Here is a 14,675-nt window from a genome sequence, read left to right on the forward strand (position 1 = left end):
GCATATGACAGTCTGACACAACATGTATGGTTCTTGGGTTTGCTTTTATGTTGTCATTGCCAAACTTGCTCTTTTACCTAAAATGTTCTTTCTCTTTTTCTCCAGTTTGGACTCAATGATCTCCTGTGTACGGGCAGAGGAGGTCTGAGCAGAGAAGTTGATGAAGACAGGAAGATATCCTGCACTTTCCTGGATCCTGTTAAGAAGGCCCCGGGCCACCACAGTCTGCAAGAACATGTTCATCAATTACTTTTCACATATATATTTTGATATCTGCATTCCTTTCTAAATTGCAACACCAAAATATTACCTTTGCTTTAGCACCATGGATATTTTGGATATGAAAATATATAACTAAGCATTGCTGCAGACTCGTGCTATTTCCCCTCTAAAACTCCTCAGCATTTTATTAATATGTCACCATCATAATAAGTAATTTAGTGGAAACTGCCAGATCCATCAGTACACACAGAGTCATTCAGGTGAATGAAATAAACAGTGGCACTAATATATACAATTAACCTTCTACATATGTCATGCCAAAAGCATGGGAATGTTTGTTCCACAAATCACACAGAACCAAATCTCAACAAAATATGACATGCATGTGCAGCGTTCTGTCCAAAGCTAAGTGTGGCTGCAGCAAGGCATCTGCAACACATGCAGTGGGTCTTTGTTAATGAAGTGCAAAAAGGAGTCTGAAGTATCCTAGACGTATGTGCTTTTTTTCAGCTGTTCTTTTTGCATCATCAAGTAATATCAGAAAAGCTTCGGATTTATAAAATGTACCCTTTATTATCTGTTCTAAGATTCTTTACCTTTCCCACTCCCGTGTCACCAGTGAAGAGTACAGAACGGCGCACGGATAGCAGTTTCTCCATCAGATATCCATAGCGAACAGTGTCTGTAGTGGGAACCAGCATCTCAAAAAAAGGTTGTTCCCTATTATATTTAAATGAAGGGATTATAGCTGTCCATAACTGCAGATCCCTGTGATTAAAATTCATGTAGACACTCCACAAGGTACCACACGTCGGGAGCTACAAAACACACAAATGTAAAAAACTTACTACAAAATTATTAGGTGTCTTATTAAGTATCAGCCCAAATGCCATTAGCTAGAAAAAACATTAAATCATTAATGTTCAGTTTCACTCACATTGTTTAATACCTTTGGTAACAGCAGTTTTGGTGAAGTTGTCACGGACCCGGCTCTGGAGGACTCAGGGGTCCGTGAGCAGTGGTTATTATTATTGTTATTATTATTTTTACGACTATTATTTGGGGTCTGTGTCATCTACTGTTTTGTCCACGTTTGTATGTAGAGTGCGTGTGTCTGCTTCTCTCTCTCTCTCCCCCCGTCCTCGGGGCTGTTGACGGAAGCGCGCGTCGTGGGAGAGGCGTGTCCGGGCGACTGTCGTCATCGGGAGTCCCTCTTTGCTGTTGCAGCTGATTACCTGACCAGCTGGTGGTAATCATCCCTCCCGGCTAGGAAGAGGTATTTAACCTGGACTCGCGGCGACAGTCAACGTGGGATTATTACTCTTGACCGGTATAGTGCTAGGCGTGTGGTCTTGATAGTCGGCTAGCGTGTGTGGCTAATTGTGGTTTTCCCTTCTTCCTCCAGGAAAGTCGAGCGAAGAAGCGAGTTGGGGAGCACACAAACTAAGGGAGCTACAGCACGGGACGCACTGGGAGCAAGGGATGAGCACCATTGGCAAATTACATCTCTGAGTTAATTGTTGGACTTACTTGTCTATTCACTGTAAATAAAGTGCACTGTGGCATCGCAGAGTCCTGCGTTTTGGGTCCTACTTTCCTCATCCCCACGGTCTGCCAGCCAGACCGTGACAGAAGTGTTGCTTTGTACAATTCTTTGTGTGGATGTGAGTGCCTATGTGTGTTAAGTTCAAATTACGGTTTCACATCTGGAATTCTTAATAAACTTTTCCTTCCAGTCAATGCTCCATTAACATAGTTTGATACGGCACTCTGTGAACAGCTTAAATTATTCCACTTTATATACATTGAATACAAGTGTATGAATTTTGACCGATTTGAATAAACTGCCCAGTTTTGTTCTATAATAAATAAATAATTTAGATTGCATTATCCTCAGGCTCATCCATTTCTGTAGGTGTGGTGGTCACAGGTGCATACCTTTGCATTTTTGTTGCCTTCAAATTGCTCTCTGATGAAGGTATCAAAAGCATCCCAGTAAGAACTAGTCAGATTGCCACCTACGGCCCATAGATAGCAAAATATGAAGGTCTGACATAGTACACCATCAAGGTGCTTGGGATTCTGGCACCACAAAAAGAAGACATATCAATAAGTAAGAACATGGGTGAGTAAGTCAATAATTCTACAAGAAGCATGTATATAACTTATGGCTTTGTCTTGTCGAACAGAAGTAGCACACTCTCATCTTTAACGCATTGCTGGTTTAACTAAGTTGCTGCCTGTACATTTTTTGCTTTTCCTTTGTGGAAAAAAATTAACTTTTTTTATTTCATTGTCAAGTCAGTTTGCAAAATTGTTGTTTGGACTAAATGACTGATTCTTTTGATGCATCTTACAAAAAAAGGACTAAACATGACAGCTACATTTTGTGTTAAATGTACCATCTTGAGGTCTGGCCCTCCGTTACCCAGCAGAAGAGCCTCCAGCAAGGAGCACAGAGTGCTGACTTTACTGATGTCCACTTGGCGAATTGCTTGGACACAATGCTTGGACACAAATTGTAGACCTTTCTCCACGTACTGCTTGAACATCTCCATCAGGTATGCACCCACTGGGTCTGGAAGCTGGAGAGACAGGAGAAAGTTAAATGAGGTTTACAGAGAAGATTGGAGCAGGATATTAAGTGTATGCAGAGTCATGCATTTACATTATCTACACAATTTATAAAGTAACCTTGCTAGTTTGGCTTAGACTCCCTAGTAATAGTCTTCTTGATGCCCAGAGGTAGGACTGAGATCGAGAGGGAAGAACTATGCACTGCAAAAAAACAACAATTTGACTACAATGTAAAAATTAACCTATAGGGATAAAAATAAAAATACATTTAAATTTAAATACATTTCTCCACAGGGAATTCGTTTTAGATGATCTAACTTTATATACAACATGTTGCATCTGTTACTAGTTATAATGGCTATATGAATGCAGTAGTCAGCAATAAAGAGATATCTTCATATCAATATAAGTCCAGAGGGTTTACAACAAGGTGCAACACCTGGTTACACTGAAGAACAGGAAGAACAGGATAGATTTTGTCCAAAAATCCCATAAAGGAGGCTGCGCAGTTCCATGGAGAAGCAAAGGAGCAGCTGTCAAAATACTTATGATCCTATCTGTATAATATAACAGAAATCTAGAATTTGGAGATATAACATGCACATACCCTGTCCCCTAGACCAGTAATCCATGTCTGCACGTAGGGCATCCACTTGAGCTCATCAGGATCAACATAAACCATTCCACAGCGACTTACTGTGGCTGGAGATGCCACAGCCAAGTCCTGAACCTGCAAATACACATTATGAAGACGACTTAAGATTTACAAGCTCCTATTATAAGAGAGTCCATTATAATCCAGCTTCATATTCTTAGTAAAGCATTAAATGTTTATTCTTGAGCTCATGTTTAAGACCCTGCAAATTAATTTATAATCCAATTTACTGTCAACAAAAGTGATCCAGTTCCACTTTCACTCTGTTTGGCTCTAACCTCAAACACCATGTGTATGGATGGAGTAAGTTTGATTCGCTCGCTGTTGGCCAAACAGAGCATCTTGTTGTCATCCAATACAGTGTTCATGTTCTCGATCCAAAGGGCATCAACTGGTCCATCACAGATAACCCACTTGTGGTCATCACTAGTGTCACTGACTGCGTCACGGACACTCAGTGCCATCAGTCCATCACGCCACTCCAATGTCAAAGTATTAATCTGAGAGGTTGACACAAAAGTTAAATAAATAACTGCAGTGAGAGAAAAGGAAATACTGCTGATGTCAGATTTAGTCTCCTGTGTGCTGTACCTCTCCATAGAGCTCTCCCATTGAGACAGATTTTGGATTGAGCACATAGGTCTTGACAGGCTGATAGAAGGGGTTAACAGCCTGGTGCCCTTTGAGATGGAGGGTCTCCAGAGTGTCTGCCAGGATGGTGTAGACAGTGGTCTTACCTCCACCGCTTGGTCCAACCAACATAACTCCATGGCGAACTAACATGGTCTCATAAAGCTGGATCACCTAATAGGAAGATAAGAGGAACAGGCTTTTTAAATACTCAAAATATTTCTGATCTTTTAAAAAGATTTACGTCTGCAGCTGGAATTAACTGAGCTGAAGTGTCTGTCTTGGAATATTTTCCACTTGTACTCTACCTTCTTAGTCATGCTATCCAACGGTTGAAGGTTTCGCTTAACCAGAGACTCCACAATGGTTGAGTGTAGCACACCATAGTCATGTTCAGGGATACAAACACCAGGAAACAGGTCTGACAGGATACCACTGGAAAGGAATGGAAGATTGCCATGAACATAAATACAGATATATAAAAAAAAAGAAAGAAGAGGCACCATACAAACTCTTACTTTTAGAACTTAATGTTCTTACTGTTATCATGCAGTTTAACAAGAAATAACAAAGCTACTTCCGCTGCTCCCTTATTCACCACGGTGGGTAGCTCCACATGTTTAATTTGGCAGAGGACACAACCCCAAAAGGATTTGTGTCTGCGCCCAGGGTTGTAATAAGGATCTTTCGCAGCCAAATGTATAAATCCCTATGCTGCAGAGCAAGAAACAGTCCCTTACAATGTCAGATAGACTTACCCAAACAGCACGGCATCATCAGTGAGGAACTTTGGCAGGTTGGAGTCTCCCAGTGCTCTAATTAGAACCACATCCTCACTAAGGTGAGGGTTCTCTCTCTTCAGTGACCTACGAGCAAACATTAAAAATTATATGGATTTCTGTGTGACCTAAACATTTTTTTATATTTAATATTGCAGAGTCACTCCAGGTTTGCAAATAATTGCTATAAAATGAAAATAGTTCTGCGTTAGTAATGGGCATCCTAAAATCTGTCTTTTGTCTTCATATTGGTCATATTCACAAAAAATTTATAAAATATAAAAGGAAACCTGCATGGTTAAAGAACCAGTGTGAGCATCTCTTCTAAAGTAGTTGGCGAATTCATTTAAATAGTTGTAATTACAAAATGTGTCATTTCTTCATCTCTTCATGTGTTTCAAACACTTCGTTATGACAAGCATCAAATAAATAAAATAAATGAAAATTATTTTTTTCAGAGAGGAACTAGAGCTTAAATGAGGAAGTGCTGGGAGCTCTTAATTGCCCCTTGGGGATAAATAAAGTCTGATTCTGATTCTAAGCTCTTAGCCTCTAATCTGAGTAATCACCAGTATCACCAGTTTCACTGCTCTTATTGTGGACAGCAGCACTTTGTCTTGAAAAGCAAATTATCTACTTAAAATGTGAAACATGTCACAGTAAACATAATGTACATGTAGCTTCAGAATACACAAAATGGTAAATGCTAAACATATCCATGTATATGTGTGTGAGACTATTTAAAATCACAGCAGTCACAGAAAGACATTTCAGAGAAGATGGTTGTCTGCCCTGATTATTCAATGCATATGTGTCCGTGTAATGCTCTGACCCTGCCATGACCAGGACAGATTTGACAGCTCTCATCCCAAAGTCATAGTGGTCCTGCTGGGACAGTTGCTCTGAGCACAGCTTGTACATCTGGGTCATCTTCCTTGCAAGGGTTTTACTAGACTCAAATCCTTCTGAGTACAAAATCACCTGGAGGGAGAACAGAGAAACAGTTATAGCAATACAAATGCAGCTGAGCTTAAGTCAATAAAAGAGGGAAAATGATAGCTTATTTTGTGGAGAAATATCAGAGAATTTAGAATAAGACACATAAACACACAAACTGGAAGTTACCTCTGCAATAAGAGCATAGTTTGGAACCATCATTGCTATTGGTCTAAAGAGAGCTTTAAGGTTGTCGGGTAATTCTGTTCTTCCAGCATAGCCTGGGTTCATAGTGATGAATGCAGCACATGTCATCACCAGCTTGATCTCCCGGCCCTCAAATAGAAACCTTGACAGCTACATAACAAAGATAAAAGAGACACTCTTGTTAGTAAAAGGTCAACTTTATTATCCTAAACTATATACTCACTATGGATAAAGTGAAATATCCATCCATCCATCCATCCATCCATTTTTCTTAAGCGTAATCAAATAAGGCTTTACAATACAAAATGTATTTCTGTATTTCTTTAAGATGTCCACTTCCTGGTTAAATAAGGGTTAAAAAAAAGTGTGAGTGCAGTCTTTTGTATCTTCCTCTTGACAACACCCCATCTACTGTAATACCCATGGCTATTCAAGGAGCGTTATAATATGGCCAGCAATCCATCTGCTAGTAAGTTTGGCACTGCAATTAATAATGGCAGGTAATTATTTCTACTGGAAAAGGAAATTGGCACCTCCATACAGCTTGTCAGCAGTTGGTGAAATACTCTAAAATCTGACTTTGGCCTTTATAAAACACAGTGGACCAACTATCACCAACACCCGAAATCAGTGGAAGAAATGGTGGTAAAAATGGACGTGATCATACACTCGGTGTCTTCAACCTGGTGGCAATTCAAATTTGAGTAACTTATAACAAACTTGAAATTAAATTAAACTTTTACTAATTTGTATTTTGTAAACCAAAAGCCAGAAATATCAAAACAACAAATTAGACTTGAAATATTTAACTTTATGTGAGGTGACTCTAGGACATGACAGCCGATTTTTTTCTTGCAAAACTGTGTGCATGTGTTTGTATACCTTAGCAGCTTTGGCATTTCTTATGGTTATGAGCTGCTGAGCGATGACAGACAACACTTCAATGTCGATTCTGTTAAATTCATCAAAACAACACCAAGCTCCTGACTGTGCCAGCCCACTGAAGAACCGACCCATCATCTGTATAAGAATATTGTGATTCATTAAAAACAGATATTATGTGTGGAATACCAAGACTTGAAAAGTAGTTACTACTCTTATCTTCCAAATAGTGGCAAATACTCAATTCCACTGTTAAGTGTAATTATTCAAAGAGGATTTTGTACATCTGTTGTGTTTGTAAATAGGACATCAGTAATTTTACTTTAATGGATGGCATAAAGCATTGTTCAAAGTTATTTGCAGTTCATAAACAGGCTTATAAAATACCAGAAACGGCCCTTTATGCTGGTCACAGTGATTCCAAGCACCTGTCCAGCTGTAATCTATTTCAGGTGTAGTCTAGAAATGACAAAAAAGGGATCTAGGTTCATAAAATTCCTTGTAGCTGACCTTATAGTCCAGTCCATCTGAACAATTAAAGACCACACACTGGATGGCCAGCGCCTTTGCCAAGTCCTTTGTGGTCTCTGTTTTGCCCGTCCCTGCCGGCCCTGCAGGAGCACCTCCCAAGTCCAGTTGGAGAGCTCCCATAAGACAAAGGTAGCAACGGTCCTGCGTCCCAAGGCAGACAGAGAAACACAAAAATGAAGAAAAGGATCCATGTTTCTATAGAATTTAAAAAGATGACAGATAAAACAACTAACACTTAAAGAAGTCTAAATGAAATAAAACAGTGTTTACAAAAATATGCCAAGTGTAAGTTTTTCTAACTAATTTTAACATTTATCTAAACAGTTTTGGATATATAATCTGTATTTTGATTCTAATGATAAGTTATTGCCAGTAGCATATGGTGGTTTTGCTAGTATTTTGTTTTGTGGTCCGTTTGACTGTATGTATTCCGTTGTGTTTTTACATCACTCCTCCATTTAATCATTAAACTCTGCCTCCTTCTCCCACAGTGTCTTCTGTCCTGTCCCTCTCCGCTGCTTTCTCCTTCTCCTCACCCCCCACTAATCATGGCAGATGGCTGCCCCTCGCTGGGCCTGGATCTACTGGAGTTTTCTTCCTGCTAAAAGGGAGCTTTTTCCTCCCACTGTCACCAAACGCTTGCTAACAGGGGTCATCTGATTGTTTCCTTTCTAAAATCATAGGGTCTTACTTTTACCTTACAACACATTGAGGTGACTGTTGTTGTGAATTGGCGCTAAATAAAATTAAAATTTAATTCTTAGACATTTTTTATTTAAGCGAAGTATCACACAAAATTGAAGAACAGTCTAAATATACTTACAACTGGAACTCTACATTTGTGTGAATGTAGTTTTATATTCTCCATTACCGTGAGTGGTGTGATAACCAGCCTAGGACAAGCTCCCAGATATTCATAGCCATAAATGTAAGTGGACAGTGCCATTGTGGCTACACAGTTGTTAAGGTCCATGTCCCAGTAGTAGCGCAGCTGTCTCTGCCATTCAAAGCTGGACCTGTTGTCAACCTGAAGAAAACCTTAAGTCAATTGAAGGTGGTGACTTGTTACTAACTTGTTTTTGTTTTTTATAACACTGATCACAGGAAAAATCAGGTAACTATAGTCAGTATCCCGCTAACACTACACTGTTGTACCTTTTGTCGAACTAGATCAGTGACTATGTCTCTAGCGTGAACATCAATGGTGATGAGGGCTGTGATGATATTACGATGTAAAGCAGGGAGCTGTCCTCGTACCATTGCTGCTAGGGCATTCAGTCTCTGGAGTGCACAGAAACATAATCAAGCAAGCATCCTTGGGTTATAACGTTGAAATTAAAGAGCAAAAAAAGTCCAGGTTTGTTTGATGAGGTTAAAATGTAACCACAGAATTAAAGAAGCAGTAAAAGAATAGGTACTGCGATTTACTTCAAAGTTGGTGCCTTCAAATTTCTGCAAGGCAGCAAAATGGTCATGGTCTCCCTCCAGGCACGCATCCATGTCCCTGCACCACAACAGCTGTGATATGGTCAGCACCACCTGGTGGGCATAAAGACAAAGTGAAGTTAAATCTTTTATAAACAAAAACTGAGCAAAAAGTATCAAAAAAGTATATAAATAAATTGAGAAACCTATGAAAGCTTTAGATATGACAGCAAGAGTCTGGTTGACTCATAAACAGTTATGCAGTGCTAATTGTTAATATACCTATAAAATGGAATTTAGTAGTAACTACATGAAATGATTTCCTGATCTGTTCCAGTGCCAATCTAATAAATGACTATACACAGGATAGCATGCACCTGTGCTCCTTAGAAAGTCTAAAAGGCTCTAGCACCCAACTTTCCTTTAACACACGTGTGTGTGTGTGTGTGTGTTTGTGTGTGTGTGTTCGTGTATTTGTGTACCTGTGACGGGTGTCCAGCCACCACCCATTCCTCTCTAGACTTCTTCTGGTAGTCTACAATGGCAGCCTTGCTGAGCTGTCGCAGTGAGGAGAACATAGCCTCCTCCACTTTGCAAAGCCAGTCTTCCACATTTCCCTGTGCTTTCAGACCTTTAACCAAACCCACCTTCAAGCACAGAACCACAGAATCAGTTAGGGTTGAGGATTTGATTACACCTCTTGTGCTTGTTATACTATTTTGTAATTTACACCTGAGCAAAGACTGGAGTTTTTCATGTGAATAAGAAAACCCAGAGCAGCAAACAGATGTCAACAAAAGAATTCTTGTAAAACAAATGTCCATAATAACATCACCTTTCATGTCTTATTATGTTTCTAGTTTTGGATGCAAACTAAGACTTGGGATGTCCCTTTTATGCCTTAATTGGTACTTGCTAAATCCTTGCACTTGAGATAGTTCTTACTATACTAAGATGGTTGCCAAGTGAGAGAGAAGTAGTATTTATTAAAGAGAGCTCAAACTATAAAATCCACACTTGCATTAAAAATTACATATACTTTGTGATTAGGATATAATATTATTCTTTAAGACTGTTCTCTTAGATTTTGTGCATGTGAGCTTCTTGCTTTCAAATGACTGGCTACCTAAGAATCATATCTTACTTGTATCTCAATGACTGGTTCAATTGAGGAATTCTAACCTGTCAAATGAGTAAAAAACATCAGAAAGTTTTTCTACTTTATAACAAAGACCTAAAGAGAGAATAACATGCAGAATTAAACACAGACAATAATGACCAGATGACTGAAGGTTCCTCAACCCTGACCTTTTCTCCCTCAGGGGACACCATATTCAGGATGTCTGTGCTATATATGGTCTTCTGCTCTCCATCATCCAACATTTCTGGAGCACCAGAAGGTTCTTCAGGCAATAAAGCAAACTCCAGTCGAGTAATGGCATCAAAACACTTCCTGAGGTGAGGCTGCACTGCCTGAGGGTTACGTGTCTGAGCAAGAATCTTTAGCAGTTCATCATTGGATAAGAAGTAAAACCTGTAAGTCACAGACAAACGGTACATAGCACAGCATGCAAACAATCTAACAATAATGTTTGTCATTTTCTAAAAACATAAAATGTAAAATATAAATAATTAGACATTAAGAGATTAGATTGTCTATGAAACATATCTAAAGGAAGGAAAAGAATATTACATTGCCATGATCTTCAATCAGATGTCGATAGACTAAACATAGCTGCAATTATGTAATGAAAATTGTTGCATGGTCTCAGGAATGCGTTCAAAATGTACTTTTGGTGAACCCAGATTACTGCGGCATCCACAAATAATCTTTCAAACTCCGCATCTTTAATTGCATTTAAAAATTAAACATGCTGCCGATTTCTGGGCCTGAGATTTTTATGAAGATCAAGCAAAGTGAAGTTTAAAACAGTCCATTCAAAATGTGTGTAAATTCAAAATTTACACTGTTGTTGTAGAAGTCTCAAAAACTCAAAGAATGCACAAAACTTGCATATCAAATATGATATACTTGGTGTGGTGGAATAAGGGATTTTAAAATCACATACAACCATATTTTATTCACACAACAGAAAACATCAAATGTCACAACAAATTTTAAAAAAATGAGGACAGGGCCGTGTTTATGACTGTGTAGCATCCCATCTTATTTTAACTGGGATGTCTGGGAACTGAAGATACTAGTTGCTGGTGTCTGGTGTTGACAGCATTGTTTTTCTACTCTTATCTGAGGCTTCTAGCTGCAATACAGTGTACAGGCCTGCTTTTCTATCATGTAACAAACAAACAAATCATGTGTACATAGTACCTTGGGAAGATGACTCTCTTGGACTCCAGGTAAGCTTCCAGACACTTCTGTATCTCATCCAAAAGAGCATTGTTCTGCTGCAAAGTCTCCAACAGACCTTTTTGGGATAAAACAACAGGCTTGTATGCAGTGTGTCAACATAGTCGCCTTCATGAATGCATGTATTTGCATGTACAGTAATTCTGCCTTCGTCTTTTAGCATTAACATCCCTACAATGCTGTTTTAATGCATCGTGTTTGGTCACTGTGGCGTGGTGACACCTGAGCGACATCCGCAATCATGCCTCGCCGGCTTAAAGTCTGAACTGGGTCCTGTCTGTCTTTTGTTGTTGTTGTGGGTGATGTGTTCAGCTGTGAGCTGCAAAGCTACAGCTGTGTGTGTAAAACAGCAACCATGAAAATAAAGAATGCTGAAAACCGCTGAAACACAGTTGCGTCTGTCATGAATCATTTACAGTCACATACCAGTCTGTGTGGCTGCATCAAAAGCATTGGGCATCCAGTTAACTTTAGCCATGATCTCTTTCCAGGACTTGTCAACTTTAAGAAACATTTCTGACTCAGCAGGCAGCTGTCTCTTTATGTCTGGAGCCAAAAAGATACTTTCTAGGTATAACCAGTTCCTTTGACATGTAAGCCACTCCTCCTAGAAAGGGAAATAAGAATTGTAGAAACACAGTGAGCAGACAGAGTATTTAAAATGCATAGGAATTAATGAAAAAGACAAAAAACTCAACAATGTTCCCTTAAGCCATCTACTGAACTCAGTAAACTTTGAAAAATCATATATTTTGCAAGTATTTTGTTTTCTTTTCTATAGCCACTGAGGAAAGCTAATGTGAATGAAACTGGATCTGCATTTAAGAAAGCAAACCTTTATTACAGCTGAACCAGTTTCACTTAGAAATAAACTTAGTTTTTTAAAAGACTTTACCAATGTTTGGTTAAAAAGGATCAGCTGTGTCAGCAATTTCTTGACCCTCCCCTTGATGGGAGCTACATAGCGTGAGGATGCCACTGCGCCCACACTGATAATGCTGTCATCCAGGAGTACCTTCACACACAAATAAACACAGAGGGATGAAACATAAACATTTTGAGATACTGAAACACTGGTGATGTTTTACAATAGACTGCATGAAAGTGCAACTCATCACAACCTGGATATCATCCGTGCCTCCCAAGATAAATACATCCTTAGTGTCACCATGAGACAGCACAGTAAACTCTGTGTTCTTCCACAAATCCTCCACCTGCAAGACCCATTAGGAGTGCTTCATCAACATGCAGTAACTACATGGAATTTCTTAAATATCGTTTTGCATGCATGTTTATTCTCCCACAAACGTGAATTTCCAAAAGGAGAGTAGATATTGTGTTGAGTAGAGTGCTAAATCTGACACTGCAGCCAAAACAGGTAACCTGTCTATGGTGGAAACATCTGCTGCATTAGACCTCTTATGCTATTATAGTTATAGCCATGTAACATGTCGTATCTTGTCTTGTTAATTGGTTATGCAAACGTAGCTAACTGTTTCTTCCCTTTTACACTAATAGATTAGCATTTTTTCTCTGAAATCAAGTAACATTTGAGTGGCTTTTACTTATATTTGGGTATAAAATGTGGGGATAGTATATTAAATAGAGAGATAATGTAGTACTTTTAATGAGATGTAATATCTGTATAAATAGTTATATTTAACCCACATACCTTTGTGATAATGGTCTCCACTGATGCCTCACCTGAAGCTTGTCCTGAAACCTAAAAGTTAATATTTGTGTCAGTTCCTAAGGAGTTTGCCATAACTATAGTTGCAATTTAATGATGAGCTGATAAATTTGGGATCTCTAATCAATCTGTAACTTTTATTAGGTATTAGGATGTGTTGTGTACTCAGTAGTACCCAGAGTCTCCTAAGCAGAACAAGCAAATCTCATATTATATACATTTTACCTCCTGAATCTCCTTGCCATATGAGAAAACACTGAGCTCCTCTAAACCAGCTATGGTAAGTTCATCCACATTGAGGGAAGTCCCCACCAAAGACTCCAAAGTCTTCCAATGTTCCGGTTTCAGACATGGGTTACGAAGATCAGTGATCACAGGCAGCTAAAAAAAGAACACATAAATACCACTTGGGAAGTCACAAAAACAGTCTATTACTTTCAGCCCATATTTTAATGTGGTATGATTTTATAAAGAGGCTGCTGGCAACATTATCTATGCCACAAAAAATATGAGATATTTCATAACACTTTTTTCTACCCACTCTGTGCATCATCACGTCCACCTTGTTCTTCAGACAGGGAACTATATTGTTACGTGGCAGACCCTTCTCAAGCTGGTTGACGTACTTGTTGTATTTGTTGACTTGTGAGCTAAACTGCTCCGGGTCCAGTTGTTGAAGTGTGGTCTAGTGATGGATAAAATGAAAGAACACAGTAGAGCTAATGGCATTCATTTATAAACTGTACTTTATAGTGTATGCATGGACAGACTTGCAATACAGTGGAGGAAATAATCATTTAATCCCCTGCTAAATTTGTAACTTGGCTCACTTACAAAGAAATGAACAGTGTCTTGTTTTTATGGAGAGAGACGGAATATCATCTAAATATCCATATAAATAAACAGTGCATAAAAGTTATAAATTATTTTGCATGTAATTAATTGAAATCATTAAGTGAAAGTATTTGTTCCCAAAGAAAAACATGACTTTGTACTTTACAGAGAAACCTTTGTTGGTAAGCACAGCGGTAAGATTTTTCTCGTAATTTATCACCAGGTTTGCACACAGGAGGGATTTTGGCCCACTTCTCTTTAATGGAAAACTCTCTAATCCTAAAAGATTTAGAAGTATCTTAACAGTCGCATGGCTGTTCCTTCCATAGATTTTTCTATCGGGATTCAGGTCAACAGACTGAATTGGCCATTCAATAACATTAATGTGCTTCCTATTTAGCCGCTCCATTGTTGCCTTGGTGGTATGTTAGGGTCATTGTCATGCTGGAAGATCCATCCACAGTGTTCTTCAGTGTTCTGGCTGAGGGAACTAAATTCCCAAGATTTTGTGTATAGGGTCCTGTCCCAGCTTGATATTACTTTTATCCAACCACAGCAATTTCTTCAAAGTCTTCTCTGAATAATTTAGATGTTTTTTTTTTCTTGTCAAAGTTTATAAGTCAAGTGTACAGTTAGCTTTGATTTTGAGGCAGCACAGTATGAAAGAGAAGTTTTACAGATACAGAACATTTAATACCAGAGACAGACGCTGACTAACATGCTACAGTTCATCTTTATTATTTTCTAGTTGTGTTAGTGTTGCCATCACTTTAGGTCATCCATTAAATCCAACACTGGTCTAAGCAGTGATGTAGAAATCAACAATGGCTTCATAACTTCAGACAAAGGATCCATGAGACGTCCAAAATCATCAAAGATAGCTGGAACATAGGCTCTGTCTAAATTATTTTCAGCCTTCCTTCTCGCTGTTTCCTTTTA

The 14,675-nt window shown here is 38.8% G+C and overlaps 1 protein-coding gene across 1 annotated transcript in view; it reads right to left on the reverse strand.

Moving 5' to 3' along the window:
- The window catches only part of dnah6 (dynein, axonemal, heavy chain 6), a 56,810-nt gene that overhangs the window by 26,577 nt on the left and 15,558 nt on the right, over positions 1 to 14,675 (reverse strand). The window contains exons 20-44 of the mRNA XM_084930252.1: positions 13,444 to 13,587; positions 13,128 to 13,283; positions 12,885 to 12,935; positions 12,334 to 12,426; positions 12,108 to 12,227; positions 11,639 to 11,819; positions 11,174 to 11,270; positions 10,153 to 10,378; positions 9,327 to 9,491; positions 8,848 to 8,958; positions 8,575 to 8,700; positions 8,291 to 8,446; positions 7,399 to 7,560; positions 6,889 to 7,026; positions 5,989 to 6,156; positions 5,696 to 5,844; positions 4,843 to 4,950; positions 4,393 to 4,519; positions 4,046 to 4,258; positions 3,733 to 3,954; positions 3,407 to 3,529; positions 2,625 to 2,807; positions 2,161 to 2,304; positions 819 to 1,040; positions 78 to 225 (exon numbers count right to left, since the gene is read on the reverse strand). Coding sequence (XP_084786378.1) covers positions 78 to 225; positions 819 to 1,040; positions 2,161 to 2,304; positions 2,625 to 2,807; positions 3,407 to 3,529; positions 3,733 to 3,954; positions 4,046 to 4,258; positions 4,393 to 4,519; positions 4,843 to 4,950; positions 5,696 to 5,844; positions 5,989 to 6,156; positions 6,889 to 7,026; positions 7,399 to 7,560; positions 8,291 to 8,446; positions 8,575 to 8,700; positions 8,848 to 8,958; positions 9,327 to 9,491; positions 10,153 to 10,378; positions 11,174 to 11,270; positions 11,639 to 11,819; positions 12,108 to 12,227; positions 12,334 to 12,426; positions 12,885 to 12,935; positions 13,128 to 13,283; positions 13,444 to 13,587 — 3,733 coding nt within the window. The remainder of the gene's footprint in view (positions 1 to 77; positions 226 to 818; positions 1,041 to 2,160; positions 2,305 to 2,624; positions 2,808 to 3,406; positions 3,530 to 3,732; positions 3,955 to 4,045; positions 4,259 to 4,392; positions 4,520 to 4,842; positions 4,951 to 5,695; positions 5,845 to 5,988; positions 6,157 to 6,888; positions 7,027 to 7,398; positions 7,561 to 8,290; positions 8,447 to 8,574; positions 8,701 to 8,847; positions 8,959 to 9,326; positions 9,492 to 10,152; positions 10,379 to 11,173; positions 11,271 to 11,638; positions 11,820 to 12,107; positions 12,228 to 12,333; positions 12,427 to 12,884; positions 12,936 to 13,127; positions 13,284 to 13,443; positions 13,588 to 14,675) is intronic.

This window comes from Perissodus microlepis, chromosome 6 (assembly GCF_051167445.1).
Source record: "Perissodus microlepis isolate ML-2025 ecotype Zambia chromosome 6, ASM5116744v1, whole genome shotgun sequence".
Classification (NCBI taxonomy): Eukaryota; Metazoa; Chordata; class Actinopteri; order Cichliformes; family Cichlidae; genus Perissodus; species Perissodus microlepis.